Genomic DNA, 22,492 nt, shown 5'->3' on the forward strand with positions numbered 1-22,492 from the left:
CTGTCCTAGGATTCTGCCTACTCATAAATGGCAATAAGTGCCGGATGGTGGTGGCGCACACCTTTAATCCCAGCACTCGGGAGGCAGAGGTAGGTGGATCACTGTGAGTTCGAGGCCAGCCTGGTCTACAAAGTAAGTCCAGGACAGCCAAGGCTACACAGAGAAACCCTGTCTCGAAAAACAAACAAACAAACAAAAGGCAATAAGTAACCCTGAAAATAGAGGGAGAGTGCCTACCAGGGTGGGAAAGGCTGTCATGTAGTGTCATATTCTAAGCTCAACGTTCTTTTCTATTATGTTGGTTTGTTTATTATAAGGTTTTTTAAAGATGTATTTATTTATACAGTGTTCTGCCCACATGTGCTCCTGACCACCACAAGAAGGCACCAGATCTCATTACAGATGGTTGTGAGCCACTATGTGCCTACTGAGAATTGAAGTTGAGACCTTTGGAAGAGCAGCCAGTGCTCTTAACTCCTGAGCCATCTCTTCAGCCCTAAGTTTGTTTGTTTTTTAAAAAATATTTTATTTAATTTTAAATGTGCCTTGGTATAGGGGTGTCAGATCTTAGAGTTACAGACAGTTGTGAGCTGCCATGTAGGTGCTGGGAATTGAACCCTGGTCCTTTGGAAGAGCAGGCATTGCTCTTAACAACTAAGTCATCTCTTCAGCCCCCCTAAGTTTGTTTTTTTTAATTTATTAATTTTACATCTGGATTGTAGCTCCTTCCCTTGTCTCCTCCTGGTCCAACCCTCTCTCCCTCATCCCCTCTCCCCCTCCCCTAGTCCTCAGAAAAGGGAGCCCTTCTCCCCTACCATATTACCTCAGCCTAGCAAGTCTCATCTGGACTGCCTGCATCCTCTTCCTCTGTGGCCTGGCTGTCCCACTAGGGGGAAGTAATCAATGAGTGGGCACCAGAGTCCATGTCAGAGGTAACCCCTACTCCCCTTATTACGGGACTCACAAGGAGACCGAGATGCCTATCAACTACATCTGAGCAGGGGGTCTAGTTCCTCCCCATGCGTGGTCTTTGCTTGGTGCATCAGTCTCTGCAACGCGCGTGTACCCACACCCACACGCACATACACACACACACACACACACACACACACACACACACACACACACACAAATGCACCCTGCCCAGATTTGTTGGCTCCATTAGTCTCCTTGTGGAGCTCCTGACCCCTCCAGGTCCTTCTATTCCCCAACTCTTCCATAAGATTCCCTGTGCTCCACCCTTTAATTCGGCTGTGAGTCTCAGCGTCTGCTTTGATCCCCTGCTGGGTGGAATCATAGGCTCGCTTCCTGTTGCCTCTCTTCAAGCACTATTACTTTGTGTGATCACGACACCTGAGTGTATGAGGGTCGGGGCAGAGGACATGTGCATGCCAGGACATACCTGCGGAGGTCAAAGGACAACCTGGACAGTCAGCTCTCTCCTTCCACCATGTGAATCTAAGGGATCCAATTCAGCCCATCAGCCCCGATGGCAAGACCCACTAAACTATTCACGACATGTGGAACTTGTATTTATTTACTCATTTATTTATTGTTGAGACAGTGTCTCTCTACATAGTCCTGGCTGTCCTGGAACTCACTATGTAGACCAGGCTGGTCTCTAATTCAGAAAGCTGCCTGCCCCTGCCTCTGCCTCCCAAGTGCTGGGATTAAAGGTGTGCACCACCACCCAGCCCTAGAACTTTTACTTAATTGCTTTTTTTATACATGTATGGGTGTTTTTTCCCTACATGTACGTATGTATGCACCTGGTGCCTATGGAATCCAGAAGAAGGTATCAGATCTCTTGAAACTGGAGTTACAGATGATTGTGACCCACTATATAGGTGCTGGGAATCGAACATGGGCCTCTTCTAGAAGAGCAGCCAGTGCTTGTAACCATTGAGCCAACTTTCCAGCCCCCATACATGAGACTTTAGGTATAATATAGCACTAAAAAATATCAGAATGCACACCTGTAATCCCAGAACTAAGGAGACAGAGGCAGGTATATCTCTGTGAGTTTGAGACCAACCTGGTCTATAAAGCAAGTCCAGGACAGCCAGGGCTACACAGAGACACCCTGTCTTGGATAAAAAAAAAATCAGAACAGCTTGGTTCTATATTATTCAGGGCTTTGTGCTCCTAACTGAAGGATTTAAAAGAGGGAAACAAGCAAGTTCAGAAAGCTAATATTATCTGGCACCTGAAAACCTTTTTGGTTTTGTTTCTTTTCTTTCTGATTTTTCAAGACAGTGTTTCTCTGTGTGTCCCTAGCTGTCTTGGAACTCACTCTGAGGACCAAGCTAGCCTTGAACTCAAAGAACAGCTTGCCTCTACCTCCAAGTGCTGGGTTTAATGTCCTGTGCCACTACTACCCAGCTAGCACCTGAAGAAAAGAATTATTTAATTATTATTATTATTATTATTATTATTATTATTATTATTATTATTAGTTTTTTAAGACAGGTTTCTCTTTGTAGACCACGCTGGCCTTGAACTCACAGAGACCCACCTGCCTCTGACTCCTGAGTGCTGGGAATACAGGCGTGTGATACCATGTCTGGCTGCCCCTGAAATTCTTTGATTATTTGTCTTTACATGTGCAGACAGGATATATTAGTAATAGAGACCCCATTCCCAAAGATCCTACCAGCTACTTCTGGGTTGAAGAACTGGACCATAAAATAGCATCAGTGGAAAGGAAAAATACCCCAGGCCTTATATTGCATGCTGAAAATAGGTGAAAGGGTGTGGGACCAGAAGAACACATATGAGATACCAAATTAGCTCTGGAATTCAGCCTGGACCTCTACCTCAGTGCTGCTCCCCTCGGTCTTCACCAACTACAACTGCTCTCTACAGCTGGGCACTAGTATCACCTGACTGGTCTTCCACACTTGAACTTAGGCCACTGCAGATGCAAGCCAGAATGAAGCCAGTATCCTGCATTAAAGGCCTCCGTGGCCTTATGTCATCCAGTTTCCTGCACAAGGCCCTCCATATGTCAGCTCCCTGTACTAACAACAGCCACATCTGCTGCCATTTCTCTAAAAAGATCAGACTGCTTCACACATCCAGCTCTGCCTTTCCCTCTCTCCTCCTCAAGCCAGAATGCCCATCCCCACCATCCTTGACTGCTTAACAAATTCTTTTATTTCATTTATTTTTTTAATGGTTTTTGAGACATGATTTCCACGCACCCCAAGCTAGCCTCAAACCTGATGGCTTTGAAGTTCTGATTCTAGTTCTTGCGTTATAGGTGTGGGCCACCATACCTAGCCATTTGATTTTTGATTTAGTTAGGTTTTCTTATTTTGTAGGTATGGGTACTTGTACATCTATCTGTACACCATATGTATGCAATGTCGCTAGATGCCAGAAAAGGGCATCACATACCCTAGGACTGGAGTTGCAGAGCTGCATGTAGATGCTGGGAACTCAACTTAGGTCTTCTGCAGAGTAGTCAGTGTTCTGTTTTTGTTTTTTGTTTTTGTTTGTTTGTTTGTTTGTTTGTTTGCTTTTCAAGACAGGGTCTCTCTGTGTAGCCTTGGCTGCCCTGGACTTGCTTTGTAGACCAGGCTGGCCTCGAACTCACAGTGATTCTCACAGAGATTCACCTGCCCATGCCTCCTCAGGTGCTGAGATTATAGGAATGTGCTGCCATGCCTGGGTAAAGCAGAACGTTGGGTTTGAACCCAGCACCTCCAGACTTAAAGTCTGGAGTCTTGCCAACTGTGCCATCTGAGGTCTCTAGCACTGTTTTTCTTTCCTTTTCTTTCTTTCTTTCCTTCCTTCCTTTATTTCTATTTCTGCCACTGTTTTATTTGTTTTGTTTTTGTTTTCATTTTTTTGAGACAAGGTTTCTCTGTGTAGCCCTGGCTGCCCTGGACTCACTTTGTAGACCAGGTGGGCTTTGAACTCACAGCGATCCGCCTGCCTCTGCCTCCGGAGTGCTGGGATTACTGGGATGTGCCACCACTGCCTGGCTCTCCTCTGTTTGGTTTTGTGTTTATTTTTCAAGACAGGGTTTGTCTGTGTAGCCCTGGCTGTCCTGGAACTCACTTTGTAGACCAGGCTGGCCTTGAACTCACAGAGATCCACCTGCCTCTGCCTCCCGAGTGCTGGGATTACAGGCGTGTGCCACCACGCCCAGGTGAAGCAGAACGTTGGGTTTGAACACAGGACCTCCAGACTTAAAAGTTTGGTGTCTTGCCAACTGAGCCATCTGAGGTCTTTGCTACTGTTTTTCTTTTTTTTTTCTGCCACTGTTGTGTGTGTGTGTGTGTGTGTGTGTGTGTGTGTGTGTGTGTGTGTTTTGAGACAGGGTTTCTCTGTGTAGCCTTGGCTGTCCTGCAACTCCCTTTGTAGACCAGGCTGGCTTTGAATTCACAAAGATCTGCCTGCCTCTGCCTCCCAAGTGCTGGGATTAAAGGTGTGTGCCACCATGCCCAGCTCAATATCTTAGTGTCAATAACTTACAAACAAAATATTTGTATTTAAATGATCCAGTAGTGTTATATAACAATGTTTTAATACATTATATATAAATTTATGCAATTTTTTCCTAGTAAAAATATTTTAGAAAATGCTCCATAATAATCAAGAAACAAAGATCACAGGCAACATTTTTTTTTCAAGACAGAGTTTCTCTGTGTAGCCCTGGCTGTCCTGGACTTGCTTTGTAGACCAGGCTGGCCTCGAACTCACAGAGATCCACCTGCCTCTGCCTCCCGAGTACTGGGATTAAAGGCATGCACCACCACGCCCAGCCAACATTTTTTTCTTTTTTAAAAATTTATTTATTTATTTTATGTATATGAGTGTTCTATCTGCATGTACACCTGCAGGCCAGAAAAAAGAAGGCATCAGATCACATTATAGATGGTTGTGAGTCACCATGTGGTTGCTGAACATTGAACTCAGGACCTCTGGAAGAGCAGACATGCTCTTAAGCCCCAACATGTTTTTTTTTTTCTTAAGAGGAAACTAAATATATTTATGCCCAAAATTAATTGCATTGGAAAATCCTATTCTAAAATTTAAAACGTACTGCATGGATTGATATTAAGAAGCAGAGAGCCGGGCATGGTGGTGCACGCCTTTAATCCCAGCACTCGGGAGGCAGAGGCAGGCAGATCTCTATGAGTTTGAGGCCAGCCTGGTCTACAGAGTGAGTCCAAGAGAGCCAAGGCTACACAGAGAAACTGTCTCAAAAAACCAAAAAAAGAAAAAAAAAAAAAAAAAAGAAAGAAACAGAGGAAGTCGGGCATGATGGAATTAAGGGTGTGTGCCACCACCTCCCTCTCAGCTTCTAGTTTGCTTTTTATTGCTGTAATAAAACACTGAGTTGGAGAAGAAAGAATTTCTGTGATTACAGCCCCTCGGCAAGGTAAACCAGGGCAGGAACCTGGAGGCAGGAACTGAAGCAGGAACCATGGAGGAATGCTGCTCACCAGCACAGCCTGCTTTCTTACATAATCAAGGGCTACCAATCACAATAGGCTGGGTGGGCCCTCTCAAGTTCATCATTAGTCAAGAAAATGTCCCATAGACGTGCCCACACTGCCAATCTGATGGAGGCTGTTCCTCAGTTGACATTCTTCCCAGGTATCTCTAGTTCATGTCAAGTTGACAAGCATATGCATGTATTTAGCATGTCTATCTTCATATGTGTATGCACGTTGTCATGTGTATGGGTACAAGTGTGTGTGTGCCGGTGCACACGGGGGTATGTATATATGTGCATAGAGCCAAGATTGATGTCGGGTGTCTTCCTCCATTACTCTCCACCTTGTTCTGGGGATCGTGGTTTCACTTCCCCCACACTGGGATGATGGGTGACCATGCCCACCTGGCTTTTACATGGGTTCTGGAGATCTGTATCCAGTCTTCACACTTGCAGAGCAAGCACTTTACCCACTGAGCCACCTCTTCGATTTGAGAGAGGGTCTCATGTCACCTAGGCTGGCCTTGAATTCCTATCAACCTGCCTCGATTTCCCCGGTGTGGGGATTACAGGTGTGCACCGCCACTCTTTATTTTTGTGATATTGGGACTCAAACATAAGGCTTTGTGTATGTTAGGGCAACTAAGCTTCATCGCTAGCTCTTTTTGTCCCTTTATTATTTAGTCTGGGACCCCATCCCGTGGGACAAGTCCTGCCCGAATTCACAAAGAGTCTTTTTTCCCCCCTCTGTTAAATCTCTCTGACAACAAATTCAAGGCAAGCCCAGATGTGTGTCTCCTAGATGAATCTTTCTTTTAAAATTATTTTATATATAAGTGTGTGTGCATGTCTACACATGCTCACTTGTGTGAATGCAGCTGCTCAGGAGTCCAGCAGAGGATATTGGATGCCCCGAAGTTGGAATAACGCAAAGCTGTGAGCTGTCTCATATGGGTACTAGGAATCCAAACTGAGTCCTCTGCAAAACCAGTATGTACTCTTAGTTGCTAAGCTACTGTCCAGCCCCTAATAGGGGCATCTAAATCCAGACAAGTGGACAATAAAGGTTAACCATCACAGCTAAACATTTATTTATTTATTTATTTATTTAGTTAGTTAGTTAGTTTTTTAAAGACATGGTTTCTCTGTGTAGCCCTGGCTGTCCTGGACTCACTCTGTAGACTACGGTGGCCTCAAACTCACAGAGATCCACCTGCCTCTGCCTCCCGAGGGCTGGGATTAAAGGCGTGCGCCACCACGCCCCACCCATAGCTAACCCTTTAGATCTGATAAAATCAACAAAAACATGACTAGAGATGTTGTTCCCGTTGTTTTTGAAAATGAAGCCGGACTAGAGATATTGTTCTTTTAGGTGTATAAAAAGTGAAATGTATCTAGGGAAAGTGAAAGAAAACCTTCTCTAGATTATGCACGTAAGCAAGTAAGGCTTTTTACAGGGGCATGGAAAATTCCAGGCAAGTTTTTCTCCCCAGACTCAGGATTCTCTTTTCTGTCTTCCCATCCCACCTCACAGTCTTGCCCTAACTGCTACCTGAATGCTAAGACTGTCACATGCCCTGGCACCTGCTAGACATCTGTATCAGGTCTCCAGACACCGGAAAGAGTACATGCTTCAAATGGAAACACACACACACACACACACACACACACACACAGGCCAATACAAGGAAAGCGCTCTTTGCGGAGCTTCTTCTGCCCTCCTCATTCCCCTCTGCTTTAATCTTCCTCAGCCAGGGAATTTCCAGTGTTGTCAAGGCTGACTTCTTGCAGCAATGAAAGCAGTTTCCTGATGTCCTCTGTGTGGGCGAATGTGTGTCATTCAGTCTTCCTGGAAGCTGAGCCTCCAACAGGCTTCTCCACATCTCCCTGCATTCTGGAAGGCCGCTCTTGAAAAAAAAAAGTGTCTTTTCTGCCCAGTCAGCCTTTGTCATTGTTGTTGTCAATAAATAGCTGTGACAAATGTAGACTTCATCAGGAAACAGGAATCTGAACTCATTCTCGACTCTCCAGAGACACATGTAACCAGTCAGTCCTGGAGTCCTGTTATTTTTATCTTCCAGTCATTTGATTCTTGTCCTTCCTGTTTATGCTAATTACCACTTCCCTGACATTTTTTTCAGTACAGGGGAATCAATGTAGGTCATTGGACATACTAAGAAAGCTCTCTACCACTAGGCAACATTCCTTTTTTTATTTTTATTATGTTTATGTGTGCTGTATGTGCGTGTGCATGCATGTGCATATGCATGAGTGTGTATGTGCATATGTGTGAGTATACACATGCCATGATGCATATGCATAAATCAAAGGACCACCTGCAGAAATTGGTTCTCTCCTTCCTCCATATGAGTCCCAGGTAATGGACCCAGATCATTAGGTATATCGACAACTTTTCTATTGCTGTGATAAAGCAACTTATAGAAAGAAGGATTCAAGGGCTGTGCATGGTGGCGCACACGTTTAATCCCAGCACTTGGGAGGCAGAGGCAGGCGGATCTCTGTGAATTCGAGGCCGGCGTGGTGTAGAAAGGAAGACTGGGACAGGCAGGGCTGTTACACAGAGAAACCCTGCCTCAAAACAAAATAAAACCAAAAGAAAGAAAGTGGTGGGGGGGGAGAGAGAGACATGGGGGGGAGGAAGGAAGGGTTTATTTGGGGCTCATAGTTTCTTTTTTTTTGTTTTGTTTTGTTTTGTTTTTCGAGACAGGGTCTCTCTGTGTAGCCTTGACTGTCCTGGACTCACTTTATAGACCAGGCTGGCCTCAAACTCACAGTGATCCGCCTACCTCTGCCTCCCAAGTGCTAGGATTAAAGGCGTGCGCCACCACTGCCCGGCTGGGGCTCATAGTTTCGAAGGACAGGAGTCATTCACCGTCCTAGCAGGGAGCACACATCAGCCAGGCAGGCATGGTACTGGAGCAGCAGCTGAGAACTCACATCCCGATCCACAGACGGGAAACAGAGAGCAGTTGGAAACAGCTCATTTCTTCTGAAACGTCAAAGCCCCACTCCCAGATCCCAGATCCAATTCCAGGGGATCTGAAATTGGACTTACAGATGGTTGTGAGCTATTATGTGGGTGCTGGGAATCCAAACCAGGTCCTCTGCCGAAAACACAGCCAGTGTTCTTATCCCTGGAGCCATCTCTCCAGCCTATAGGGTTGCACGTGTGCTCTTTGGATCTAAGCTCAGGTCAACCGACTCAGGTGTCATTTACTCAATGACTCATCTCCCCAGCCCAGGTAGTCTTTCTCACAAAATTTCAAAGAATTTCCATACTGCTCTCTACAGAGGCAACATCTTCTGACACTCTTATGAGGGCTTTCATTTCTCCACATCCTCACTCACCCTCGTTAGTGTTCCTTCCTCTTCCTCCTGATTGTTTTTGTTTGTTTGGTTGGTTTGGTTTTTCGAGACAGGGTTTCTCTGTGTAACCTTGGCTGTCCTAGACTCACTTTGTAGACCAGGCTGGCCTCGAACTCACAGTGATCCACCTGGCTCTGCCTCCCGAGTGCTGGGATTAAAGGTGTGCGCCACTATGCCCGGCCCTCCTGATTGTTTGTTTTTTGTTTTTTTTTTTTTTTGCTTTGTTTGCTATGTAGCCAAATTCAAACACTTGGCAGTTCTGCTGTCTCAGCCTCCTGAATGATTCTTTTAAAATTAAGTTTTAAGACAGTTGCAGTGACACATGCCTGAAATCCCAGCAGCAGGCAGCGCCAGGCAGATTGCTGTGAGTTTGAGGCCAGCCTGGTCTATAATTTATTTTTATTTTATGTGTATTGATGTATTGTCTGCATGTATGTCTGTGCAAAAGTGTCAGATCTTACAGACAGTTCTGAACTGCCATGTGGTTGCTGGGAATTGCACCTGGGTCGTCTGGAAGAGCAGCCAGTGCCCTTAACTCCTGAGCCGTCTCTGTTATTAAATTACCAGTACAGCCTAATAATGTTTATTGTCAGGCTTATAATTATTATTACAGCAGTATAACCTGCTAGCAATCAATCAAGACACAGACACCTGTTATATTTTTTGTTTGTTTATTTTGAGACAGGGTCTCTCTGTGTAGCCTTGGCTGTCCTGGACTTGCTTTGTAGACCAGGCTGGCCTCAAACTCACAGCGATCTGCTTGCCTCTGCTTCCTGAGTGCTGGGATTACGCATGTGCACCACCATGCCTGGCCCAAAATAGAATTTGATAGGAGAGTCTGATTCTGTAGAAGGATAGGATAACTATACTCTATAACCATTTTGGCTATATTTGAAAAAATATCAAAAACAGTCTGGTGTGGTGTGGTAGGGCTCATCTGCAATGTCAGCACTTGAGAGGTTGAGATGGAATTATTGTGGAAAGTTTACAGATGGCCTGGACTATCTAGTGAGTTTCAGGCCAGCCAGGGATACATAAGAAGATGCTGTCTTGGGCTGGAGAGATGGCTCAGAGGTTAAGAGCACTGGCTGATCTTCCAAAGGTCCTGAGTTCAATTCCCAGGAACCACATGGTGGCTCACAGCCATCTGGAATGAGATCTGGTGCCCTCTACTGGTGTGCAGGCAGAATGCTGTATATAAAATAAATCTTAAAAAAAAGAAGAAGAAGAAGAAGATGCTGTCTTTAAAAAAGAGGCAGAGGGAGAAGAAGCTGTGTCTGGTTGCAGAAGACTGTACTTCTAGCACTTGGGATATAAAGGCAAGGACCAGAACGTCAAGACTAGCCTCAATTATATAAAATCACGTTGTCAGGATGGCTCAGAGGATAAAGGCTCTTGCCTACATGGCAGAAAGGAAAGATCTGCTACCTACAAACTGTCTTCTGACTGCCACAAACACTGTTGCACATGTGTAGTCCCCACACACTAATAAATAAATGTAACATTCAAAAATAAAACCTCAGCCAGGCGGTAGTGGCGCATGCCTTTAGCACTAGCACTCAGGAGGTAGAGGGAGGTGTATTGCTGTGAGTTCGAGGCCAGCCTGGTCTACAAAGCAAGTGCCTGAAGAGGTCAAAAGAGGGTGTCAGATCCCTTCGTACTGGAGTTACAGATGTTTGTGAGCCACCATGTAGGTGCTGGGAACCAAAGCCAGGTTTTCTGCAAGAGGAGCCAGTGTTCTTACTTGCTGAGCCATCTCTCCATCCCCAATAAATAACTTTTAGTGGTGGTGGTGGGAGTTTCTCTGCCATAAAATAAAGTACTATTTTAAAGGAAGTCGGTGTGCAGCCTACACCTAATGATTAGAGAGTACTGGCCACCTCCTTAAAGTCAGCATCTAGTCCCCACAATTACTTGGAATGCCTCTCAGACGGACACTGTGTCTTCTCTTTCTTTATCTAGTTATTCGATCACTATTTCTATTAGTTCGGACTCAGATGTATATACTTTTTAAGCTATTGTTTACTCTCATCAACCAAGCAGCAATATAGTGGTTTTACGTGACAGTGCTAGCACACTGCTTCTGACACTGGGAAACCCTTCTCTGGGGCGGGGAGTATGGATACCTCCCCCTTACACACCCCCTCTCCTGTATGTGTTTGGAAACAAATGTTTTGTTTTGTTTTGGGTTTTTTGTTTTTGTTTTGTTTTCTTTTTCTTTTTTCTTTTTTGGGGGTGGGCGGTTCAAGACAGGGTCTTTTTGTGTAGCCGTGGCTGTCCTGGAACTTACTTTGTAGACCAGGCTGGCCTAGACCTCACAGAGACCCACCTGCCTTTGCCTCTGGAGTGCTGGGATTAAAGGCACATGCCACCACTATCCACTCTGGAAAAAAATTTTTTTTTGTTTTTTGTTTTTCCTGCATAAAAAAAAGGTTTGAGCCAGGCGTGGTGGCGCACACCTTTAATCCCAGCACTCAGGAGGCAGAGGCAGCCGGATTGCTGTGAGTTCGAGGGCAGCCTGGTCTACAAAGTGAGTCCAGGATGGCCAAGGCTACACAGAGAAACCCTGTCTCGAAAAACCAAAAAAAAAAAAAAAAGGTTTGGCGGCTGGAGAGATGGCTAAGGGGTTCTGAGTTTAATTCCCAGCAACCACATGGTGGCTCACAACCATCTATAATGAGATCTGGTGTCCCCTTCTGGCCTGCAGGCAGAATATTGTTTCATAATAAATAAATCTTTAAAAAACTAAACAATTTATTAGTCGGGCATGGTGGCAAACACCTTTAATCCCAGCACTTGGGAGGCAGAGGCAGGGGGATCACTGTAAGTTCAAAGCCAGCCTGGTCTACAGAGCGAGTCCAGGCTAGCTAAGGCTACACAGAGAAACCCTGTCTCGAAACAAACAAACAAACAAACAACAACAACAACAAAAAGATTTGGGGCTGGAGAGATGGCTCAGAGGTTAAGGGCACTGTTAAGGACTTCCAGAGGTCCTGAGTTCAATCCCCAGCAACCACATGGTGGCTCACAGCCATCTGTAATGTGATATGGCGCCCTCTTCTGGCCTGCAAGTGTTATGTGCAGGCAGAGCACTGTATACATAATAATAAAAAATTTTAAAATCTTTTAAAAAAAGAGATTCTATTAACAACAACAACAACAAAATGAAACCAAAAAGTACCACAAAAGGAGAAGGTGAGTGAAGGGAGGAAAGTAAAGGGAAAATGTGTAGGCAGAAGAGAAAAAGGAAAAAGAAGAAAGGGAAGAGGAAGGTGCCTGGTAGGAGACTGGGCAAGAAGCAGGGTTAGGACGAGCACAAGACCCTCTGAATTTGAACAGTGCACAACACACAAAGCGGTCTCTGTAAAGCGTTCATACAGACCCACTAGACAAGATGCCGATCACACTGCTGCCGGGGAAGCGCTAGCTGCAAGTGTCTGGCTTGTGACAATGAGACCACTGGAGAGGCTGAAGAGGTGGCTCATCCAGGAAGAGCACTTACTGCTCTTGCAGAGGAAATGGGCTGGGTTTCTAGCACCCACGAGCTGGCTCACATGTATCCATAATCCCAGTTCCAGAAAAATCTAATGGCTTCTTCTGCCAGCACTCAGCACAAGCATGCTACAAAGACGTACAAGCAGGCAAAACCACTTATTCACACAAAAATCATGTGTATATACACACACATATACATATATATATATATATATATATATATATATATACACACACACACACACACACACACACACACACACACACAGTGTTGGTACTGGAAAGCTGGTTCAGCAGTTAAGAGTTTTTGTTGTTGTTTGTTGTTGTTCTTGTAGAGGACCCAAGTTTTGTTTTGTTTTGAGGCAGGATTCCCATAATTTTGAGGCTAGCTGGAGTTGCACACCGAGTTTTATGTTTACATGGTGAGTTTCTTTTTCTTTTTTCTTTTTTTTTGTTTTTTGTTTTTTGTTTTTTCGAGACAAGGTTTCTCTGTATAGCCTTGTCTGTCCTGGACTAACTTTGTAGACCAGGCTGGCCTTGAACTCACAGCGATCCGCCTGCCTCTGCCTCCCGAGTGCTGGGATTAAAGGCGTGAGCCACCACCGCCCGGCTTTTTTTTTGTTTTGTTTTTTGAGACAGGGTCCTGAACTGGCTTTGTAGACCAGGCTGGCCTAGAACTCACAGCGATCTACCTGCATCTCTGCCTCCTGAGTGGAGTTTCTTAGTTATTTATTAGCATGTGAACATGTTGTGTACATGAGGAGGTTAGGGGACAAGTTTACAATGTTAATTCCAGGGACTGAACTCAGGTCATTAGGCTTTTGAGGCAAGTGTCCATACCCACTGAACCATCTCACCAGCCTTCAGGCAACTATTAAAAGTGACCATTGAGCCAGGCGTGATGGTGTGCATCTTTACTCCCAGCACTCGGGAGGCAGAGGCAGGCAGATCACTGTGAGTTCGAAGCTACAAAGCAAGACTAGGACAGCCAAGGCTACACAGAGAAACCTTGTCTCGGAAAAAATAATAGTGACCATTGAACAGTGTGGTGGTGGCAGCACATGACTTTACTCCCAGCACTCAGGAGGCAGAGGCAAACTGATTTCTGTGAGTTTGAGGCCAGCCTGGTCTACAAAGTGGAGTCCAGGACACCCATGGCTGTTACACAGAGAAACCCTGCCTCAGAAAACTGTGACCATATGGAGGCTGAAGAGATGGCTTAGCAGTTAAGAGCACTGGCTGCTGCAGAGCATCTGGTTTCTATCCCTAACACCACATGGTGGCTCACAACCATCTGTAACTCTAGTTTCAGGGGATCAAAAGGCATCTTAGGGCCTCCATGGATACTATACTTAGGAGATACATTTAGGGTGACACTAACACATGGAACCTTGTTTTTGAGACAAGGCCTCACTACATAGCCTTAGTTAACCTGAAGCTTCCTATACAGATTAGGCTGGCCTTGAACTCACCTTCCTATGCCTCACAAGTAAATGCCTGGTTGAAAGAGGGGTTTTTGTTGTTGTTGTTGTTGTTCTGTTTTGTTTTTTGTTTTCATGCAGCACAAGCTGTCTTTGAGCTCAAAGTAGTCCTCCTGTCTTAGCCTTCAGAGTTCTGGGATTATGCATGTGTACAGTAACACTGGGTCACTTGGGAAGCTTTTTTTTGTTTCGTTTTATTTTGTTTTGTTTTGTTGAGACAGGGTTTCTCTGTGTAACAGCCCTGGCTGTCCTGGGCTCACTTTGCAGACCAGGCTGGCCTCGAACACACATGGATCAGCCTGCCTCTGCCTCCTTGAGTGCCGGGATTAAAGGCGTGTGCCACTATGCCTGGCTGGGAAGCTTTTAATACTAGTTTCTGGGCAGGTGAGAGGGTTCACAGGGTAAAGATGCTTGCTACCAAAGCCTGTTGATGTGAACCTAGGCCCCAATTTACTTTGTGGAAGGAGGGAACCAATTCCCAAAAGCCTTCCTTTTTTAAAGATTTATTTATTTATTATTATGTATACAGAGCTCTGCCTGCATGTACCCCTGCAGGCCAGAAGAGGGCATCAGATCACATTATAGATGGTTGTGAGCCACCATGTGGGTGCTGGGAATTGAACTCATGACCTCTGGAAGAGCAGTCAGTGCTCTTAACCGCTGAGCTATCTCTCCAGCCCCCAAAAACCTTCCTTAGACCTCTACAAGTATGACACTGAATGCTGTATGCCCCCCCCCCCACGGAATCAGTGTAAAACGTTTCTAAGACTCCATACCAGGCACACTAGATCTGATTATAGAGAGGCCTAGAAACCTCAACAGGTACCTCAAATGGATAATCAGATTTGTTGCAGGGGTTGCTGAGAAAAAACACCCATAGGTATCAGGATGTCCAAGGCAAGCTCACCACCCCTGTGAAAAAATCTGAAGTGGATATGGTATCTATCTTATAGTGACACTAAAAGGAGAGGCAAATTGTAAAACTCATAAAATTATTATTGTAGAGAGAAAGTGTGTGTGTGTGTGTGTGTGTGTGTGTGTGTGTGTATGAGAAACGTACTTTGTTCTGGTATTCTGTAAAATGCCCAACTCCACTCTGATAATAACAAACAGTATCAGACAAATCTACAAAATACTATGGATTCGCTGGGCAGTGGTGGCACACGCCTTTAATCCCAGCACTTGGGAGGCAGAGGCAGGAGGATCTCCATGAGTTCGAGGCCAGCCTGGACTACAGAGAGAGTTCCAAGACAGCCAGAGCTATTACATAGAGAAAACTTGTCTGGAAAAACCAAAACAGAAAAGAGAGAGAGAGAGAGAGAGAGAGAGAGAGAGAGAGAGAGAGAGAGAGAGAGAGAGAGAGAGAGAGAGAGAGAGAGAGAGAGAGAGAGAGAGAGAGAGAGAAATACTATGGACTCTTCCAAGATAAACTAGTCATAAAAGGCATAATATCTAAATGGAATATGAAATCCCAGATTGGATCCTGCAATAGAAAAGATGACAGTACAAAAAAGTAGTAAAACCTGAACAAATGAACATAGCTCCTGAAACTGTGCCACTGCTCATTTCCTGGTATTATTATTATTATTTTTTAAAGATTTATTTACTTATTATGTACACAGTGCTCTGCCTGCATGTAACACCTGCATGCCAGAAGAGGGCACCAGATCACATTATAGATGGTTGTGAGCCACCATGTGGTTGCTGGGAATTGAACTCAGAACCTTTAGAAGAGCAGTCAGTGTTCTTAACCTCTGAGCCATCTCTCCAGCCCACTTCCTGGTTTTAGTACCTGTATCATGGTGGGTGCTGGTGTAAAGGAAGGCAAGAAAGGGGCGATATAGCAACTCTCTGTTGTCTCTACAATTCCTCTGTGAGCTAGGTGCACACCTATAATCCTGGCACTTTGGAGGTAGAGACAGGAGGATCAAGATTTTAAATCACCCTTAGCTACTTAGGAGTTTAAGGCCAGCCAGGACTATATGAAACCATGTATCAAATGAACAAGAAAAGAAAAACTTCCCTGTGAGTCTAAAATTCTTTAAAAAGTAAACTTTACTTTTTTGTTGTTGTTGGTTTTAAGACAAGGGTTCTCTGTGTAACAGCCCTGGGTGTCCTGGAACTTGCTTTGTAGACCAGGTTGACCTCAAACTCACAGAGATCCACCTGCCTCTACCTCTCAAGAACTGGGTTGAAGCTGGGCGGGGTGGCACATGCCTTTAATCTCAGCACTTGGGAGGCAGAGGCAGGTGGATCGCTGTGAGTTCGAGGCCAGCCTGGTCTACAAAGCGAGTCCAGGACGGCCAAGGCTATACAGAGAGACTCTGTCTCAAAAAGCCAAAAATAAACAAACAAATAAATAAACAAACTGGGTTGAAGCTGGGTAGTGGTGCATGCCTTTAATCCCAGCACTTGGGAGGCAGAGGCAGGTGGATCTCTGTGAGTTCCAGGCCACCCTGGTCTACAAAGTGAGTCCAGGACAGCCAGAGCTGTTACACAGAGAAACCCTGTCTCGAAAAACCAAAAAACAAACACAAAAAAACCAAAAACCAAAAACCAGCAACAACAACAACAAAAAAAAAAAAAAAAAGAAAGAAAAGAAAAAGAAAAAGAACTGGGTTGAAAGGCTTGTGCCACCACACCAGCTTAAAATTACTTTTCTTTTAATAAAACTATTGAAGAAAAGTGATTTATCTAAGCTAGGCAGTGGGTACACATTCAGTTTTTAAAAATTCTGTTCTAGGTGTGGGGTTTATTGGTAAAGTATATGTTTAGTATATGCAAAGGCCAAAATACATAAAAGGAATAGATACCAGTTTAAACTCCCAGCAGGGCTGTATAAGAGTACACGCTGGGGATGGCTCAGAGGCAGACCATATTCTTAGTATGCAAGACATCCTGGGCTCTGCCCCCAAGCTTGTATATGAACAGGCTCACACACCCGCGCACACACACTCACTCACTCTTTACCGAGAACCAAACATTAATCTAAGCACTGCAGGATATATTTTTTTCTTTTTTCCCTTTTGAGACAAGGTCACCCATGCTGCCTAGGCTGGCCTCATCCTCTCACTCAGCCTTTCAGATAGCTGAGACTACAGACACTCAGCAAAGTGCTTTGGACGCTCATGTTTACAATGATCTTATCGCCTTTCATCTACAGAAGATAAACTAAAGCCTAGAGGATTTGCCGGAAGGTCAGAATGTGAGCAGAGCAGCTTCCCTCCAGGGACATGCCGGAAGGCAGAGCAAGCTCCAGGAATTTTTTTTTTTTGTTGTTGCTGCTTTTCAAGACAGGACTTCTCTGTGTTGCCGTGGCTGTCCTGTACTCATTTTGTAGACCAGGCTGTCCTCAAGCTCACAGCGATCCACCTGCCTCTGCCTCCCAGAGTGCTGGGATTAAAGGTGTGCACTACCACACCTGGCTTTCCAGGGATGTTTTTAAAGTTGTTTTTGGCTTTGGTGTTTTTTTGTTTTTTTTTTTTTTTTTTTTTTTGTAATTTGACTCAAAACTTACCCTGCCTGTAAGACATGCAGGGATAAAGATAGAACAGATTGAGAAGACAATAGGGGAAATGTCCAACCAAAGCCTGGCCCAACCCAAGACACCCCTACCCCACCTCCCCATGGGAGAGAGCCAACTCTTGCTTGCAGACAGGAGCTTAGCAGAGTTGTCATCTGAGAGGCTCTACTCAGTAATGGTTAGAAACAGATGCTAAGGCTCACAGACAAACATTGGGCAAAACAAAGGGAGTCTTGTGGAAAAGTAGAGGCAAGGATAGAAGGACCTAGAGGTGACGGAAGCTTCAGAAGAAGGTCAGCAGAGCCAACTAACCAGGGCCCAGAGGGGCCTGTGGAGTCTGAAGCACCAAGGACCTTGCATGGCCTGGACCTAGGTCCTCTACATAGATGTAGCCGATGGGCAGCTCAGGCTTCATGTGGGTCCACTAGTAAGGGGAGCGGGGGCTGTCTCTGACATGGACTCTGTTGCCTGCTCTTCGATCACTTCCCCCTGGTGGGTCTGCCATTGTCAGGCCACAGGGGAAGAGGACACGCTCAGTTCTGATATTACTTAAGGAGCTGGGGTAGATAAGAAGAGGGGACTCCCCTTTTCTGAGGAATAGGGGAGAGAGGATGAGGAAGGGTGTGACTGGGAGGAGAGGAGGGAGGGGGCTATAAGTGTGATGTAAAAAATTAATTACCAAAAAGGTATTTTTTGTTGTTGATGTTGTTGCTCGCTTTTTGGAGACAGGCGCTCTCCTGGCTGGCCTGTAACTCACAAGAAACTGCCAGCCTCTGCCTCCCCAAAACTCCTATTAAAATAAGGACTGTGAGGAGTGCTAGGATTAAAGGCATGTGTTACTACACTTGGCTGTATTTTAGATGTTTAAGTGTTTTGCTTGTATGTATGTATGTGCAGTGCATTCCTGTCTTGTGCCCATGGAGGTCAGCTTTGAGTTGCTGTGTGGGTGCTGGGAACCAAACCTAAGTCCTATACAGGAACGGCAAGTGTTCTTAACCTTACTTCCCCTCCTTTCTTTTTTTTTTCTTCCTTCCTCTTTTTTAATTTTTTTGCTTTAAAAATATTTATTATTATTATTATTATTATTATTATTATTATTATTATTATTATTATGTACACAGTGCTCTGCCTGCATGTACACCTGCATGCCAGAACAGGGCATCAGATCACATTGTAGATAGTTGTGAACCACCATGTAGTTGCTGGGAACTGAACTCAGGACCTCTGGAAAAGCAGCCAGTGTAACCTCTGAGCTGTCTCTCTAGGCCTTGTTTTGTTTTTCTTTCTTTTTTTATTTTTTATTTTTTTTATTTTTTGGTTTTTCAAGACAGGGTCTTTCTGTGTAGCCTTGGCCATCCTGGACTCACTTTGTAGACCAGGCTGGCCTCGAACTCACAGCGATCCGCTGTTACAGTATTTTCCAGCATATAAGACGACTTTTTAACCCCCCCCCCAAAAAAAAAGTCCGTGCCAAAGTCAGGGGCCTGCAAATAGACACATGCCCAAGTCTGCTGCACAGGGTGTGCATTGGAAGAGTAGTCGTCTCATATAGTGAGTATATTCCAAATTCTATTAGTAATACTAATATTATATCACTTGTCTTCTATGCCAGAAAATATGGTATATAGTTTTCAAGGAAAACAAGTTTATTTAGCTTTTGTTTTGGAAGAAAGTTCAAACTTGGGTAACCCCATCAATCCAGCCTCTGGTGAGGATCTCCTTGGATGTGTCACATGATAAAGGATGGCATCATGTGAGAGTTAGAGGTTATGAGGTGAGATAGAGAGTGAGGAGGCGCTACTCTTACAGTCTTACTCTTATGATGATTCACCATCTAAGGTTCTGGCTGGACTTCCAGATAGTATTTGACTCTCATTTCAGGGCAGCACCCCTAATGACCTAAGGAGCCTCAGTGAGGATGCCACAACCTCCTAACCATGGCACACTGAGAAGAAAGCTGACCACATGTGGGGCACATTCAAGCAAATCACAGCAGCCACATGCTTTAATGACAAAATCACCCCTGAGGAACACAACCTGAACTGTTCAAGGTCACCAACAGTGCAAGCCACCCCACATAACAAAGACTGCAATAGCACACCTCACATTACAATCCTAAGACACTTGGGTCTGAAATGTGCAGTTTTTAAAAAAAAAAAAGATTTATTTATTATTATTATGTATACAGAGCTCTGCCTGCATGTACATCTGCAGGCCAGAAGAGGGCACCAGATCTCATTACAGATGGCTGTGAGGCACCATGTAGTTGCTGGGAATTGAACTCAGGACCTCTGGAAGAAAAGCCAGTGCTCTTAACCACTGAGCCATCTCTGCAGCTCCGAAATGTGGAGTTTTGCTAAAATGTTTTCTTCCTTCTGGTCCAGATAGCACTTGAGCTGGAACCTGGAGCCCCAGCTGGCATTTCACTTAGAAGGCTGGAGGAGGTAGAATGAATGGAAAGTTTACTTCAAGCAAGAAAAGTATGTTGGCCAAAATTACCTACTATAAATCAGAAAACCCAGCCTGCAAATTGGCTATGACTCTTAATCTCAAAATACAAAACTATTTAACTATAGATGTGTATTTCTGTTTTCATGGTCACCTAGAACATTATTCTTTTTTTATTGGTTTGTTTGTTTTGTTTTGTTTGAGACAGAATTTCTTTGTGTAGTTTGTAGCTTTGGCTGTCCTGGAACTAGCTCTATAGACCAGGCTAGTCTGGAACTTAGAGATCTGCCTGCCTTTTCCTCCTAAGTGCTGGGATTAAAGGTGTGTGCCACTACAACCTGGCAGAACACTTGTTTTTTATTTTTTATTTTTTTAAATACGTGAACAATATTAAGACTTCTGAAGAAAATTTCTTTCTCTCTCTCTTTTTTTTTTTTTTGGTTTTTTGAGACAGGGTTTCTCTGTGTAGCCTCGGCTGTACTGGACTCCCTTTGTAGACCAGGCTGGCTTGAACTCACAGCGATCCGCCTGCCTCTGCCTCCCAAGTGCTGGGATTAAAGGCGTGCGCCACCACGCCCGGCTGGAAAGTTTCTCTTTTTAAAAATACTCTTGGGGTTGGGGATTTAGCACAGTGGTAGTGCAAGGCCCTGAGTTTGGTCCTCAGACAGGAGCAGCAAGCACGGGGCCTCCACTGGGTCCTCTGCATATATACTGTGGCTTTCCGTTTAGTCCTTTTGGGGCGGGGTGTTGAGAAAAGGGTTTCTTTGTGTAGCCCTGGCTGTCCTAGACTAGCTGTGTAAGACCAGGCTGGTCTCGAACTCACAAAGATCCATCTGCCTCTGCCTCTTGACTGCCGTTTAGTCCTTTTATGGGACTCCTGAAGGTGTGAACATCTGATTCTTGTGCCTTCCCTTCGGGCTCTTTGATTTTTCTGCTGGCTTGTCCTGCCCAACTCCAGTATAAGGCTTCTGCTTTATATTATTTTAAAAATAAAATTAAGGGCTGGAAGATGGCTCAGTGGTTAAGAGCACTGCCTGCTCTTCCAAAGGTCCTGAGTTCAATTCCCAGCAACCACATGGTGGCTTACAACTATCTATAATGAGATCTGGTGCCCTCTTCTGGCCTGTGGACAGAACATTGTATACATAATGATAAATAAATCTTTAAAAAAAATTATCTGAACACCTAGTCACGGAAAAAATAGTTTGGCAGTTGCTTATTAGATTATTAGAGTTATCAACTAGCTGGGCAGTGGTGGTGCACACCTTTAATCCCAGAACGCACTTAGAAGGCAGAGGCAGAGAAACCCATTCTCACCCCCTGCCCCCGACATACAAAAGAACTAGCAACTACTTTTGTGAGAATTGTGTTGCCCAGGCTAGCCTTGAACTCGTGGGCTTTAGTTGCCAGTGATCCTCCCATCTCAATCTAAGAGTGTGGGGCCACAGACAACATGACATTCAGATTATATCTAGCAAATATTGTACTGTAGTTTCTAAGATCCCCAAACCTCAGAGAAAACTTAAGCTACAAATAGAAGTAACCTTCTTAGTTTTATTTTTTTCAGACAAGCTTTCTCTGTGTTAGCCTTGGCTGTCCCAGAACTCACTATGTAGACCAAGCTGGCCTCCAACTCAGAGATTCATCTGCCTCTGCCTGAGTGCTGGGATTAAAGGTGTATGCCACCACACCCAGGTATTTTAATTTTTTAAAAAAATGATTTTTTTTTAATGTGCACTGGTGTTCTTCCTGCATGTATGTCTGCATGAAGGCTTTGGATCACCTGATACTGGAGTTACAGACAGTTGCGAGCTGCCATGTGGGTGCTGAGAATTGAGCCTGGGCCCTCTGCAAGAGCAGCCAGTGCTCTTATCTCTTATCCACAGAGCCAATCCTCCAGCCCTTGCCTTTGGGGGGGGGGTTCGAGACAGGGTTTCTCTGTGTAGCCTTGGCTGTCCTGGACTTGCTTTGTAGACCAGGCTGGCCTTGAACTCACAGCGGATCTACCTGCCTCTGCCTCCCTGAGTGATGGGATTAAAGGTGTGCGCCACCACCGCCCAGCTCTTGCCTATTTTCTTTAAAAAAAATTTTTTTTTTCTCCTTTTAAATTGTGCGTGTGGGTGGGGAGTTATATGCAAGAAGGCATCTGCCTGCAGATGCTAGTTACAAAGAGTTGTGAGCTGCTGTGCTGGGGAATCAAACTCTAGTCTTCTCCAAGAGAAGAATATTCTTTTTTGTTCCCTGTATTGGTGGTTTTATCTAAACACAAATAAAACACGCACAAGCCATCTACTCATTTTCTTTGCTGCGCAGTCTGGTGTTGGAATTGGTGACTCTGATGCTAGCTGTGCTGATCCTTTTATGATGGCTTTTTGCTTCTGGAAGAAACGTTATGGGCTATCAAAGCACAGCAGCGTTTCCAGCTCCTTGACATTGTGGATCAGAAACTTCCAGAAGCTGCCAGGCAGCATGTCCTTGGTTTTCTTGTTGCTCCTGTAAGAATGTTGGGCATCAGGATCCGGCCCTTGAATCTTCTCCACACCCTGTTGTCCATACCTCTGGGTGCCCCTCCCTGTGTCACTTGATTTTGTCCTATCGGTCTGACTGGAGCCTGATGAGCATCTTGGTCCTCTTTTGATGAATTTGGGCTTCACCAGAGGCTGCAGGGCAGCCACGATGCCACAAAAGAGTCGGCAGCCACCTCGCACC

General features: G+C 44.9%; 1 protein-coding gene across 2 annotated transcripts in view; it reads right to left on the reverse strand.

The window, feature by feature from the left end:
* Positions 1-19,312: 19,312 nt before the first annotated feature.
* The window catches only part of TAF1 (TATA-box binding protein associated factor 1), an 85,645-nt gene continuing 82,465 nt past the window's right edge, over positions 19,313-22,492 (reverse strand). The window contains exon 41 of one of the 2 annotated variants that reach the window (XM_084790999.1): positions 19,313-19,770. In XM_084790999.1, the coding sequence (XP_084647125.1) occupies positions 19,763-19,770 (8 nt within the window). In that variant the 3' untranslated portion in view covers positions 19,313-19,762. Of the gene's footprint in view, positions 19,771-21,864; position 22,492 lie in introns of those variants that run through there. The other variant, XM_084790998.1, reaches the window with a different exon arrangement.

The sequence above is a fragment of the Acomys minous genome, assembly GCF_964271855.1.
Source record: "Acomys minous genome assembly, chromosome: 7".
NCBI lineage: Eukaryota > Metazoa > Chordata > Mammalia > Rodentia > Muridae > Acomys > Acomys minous.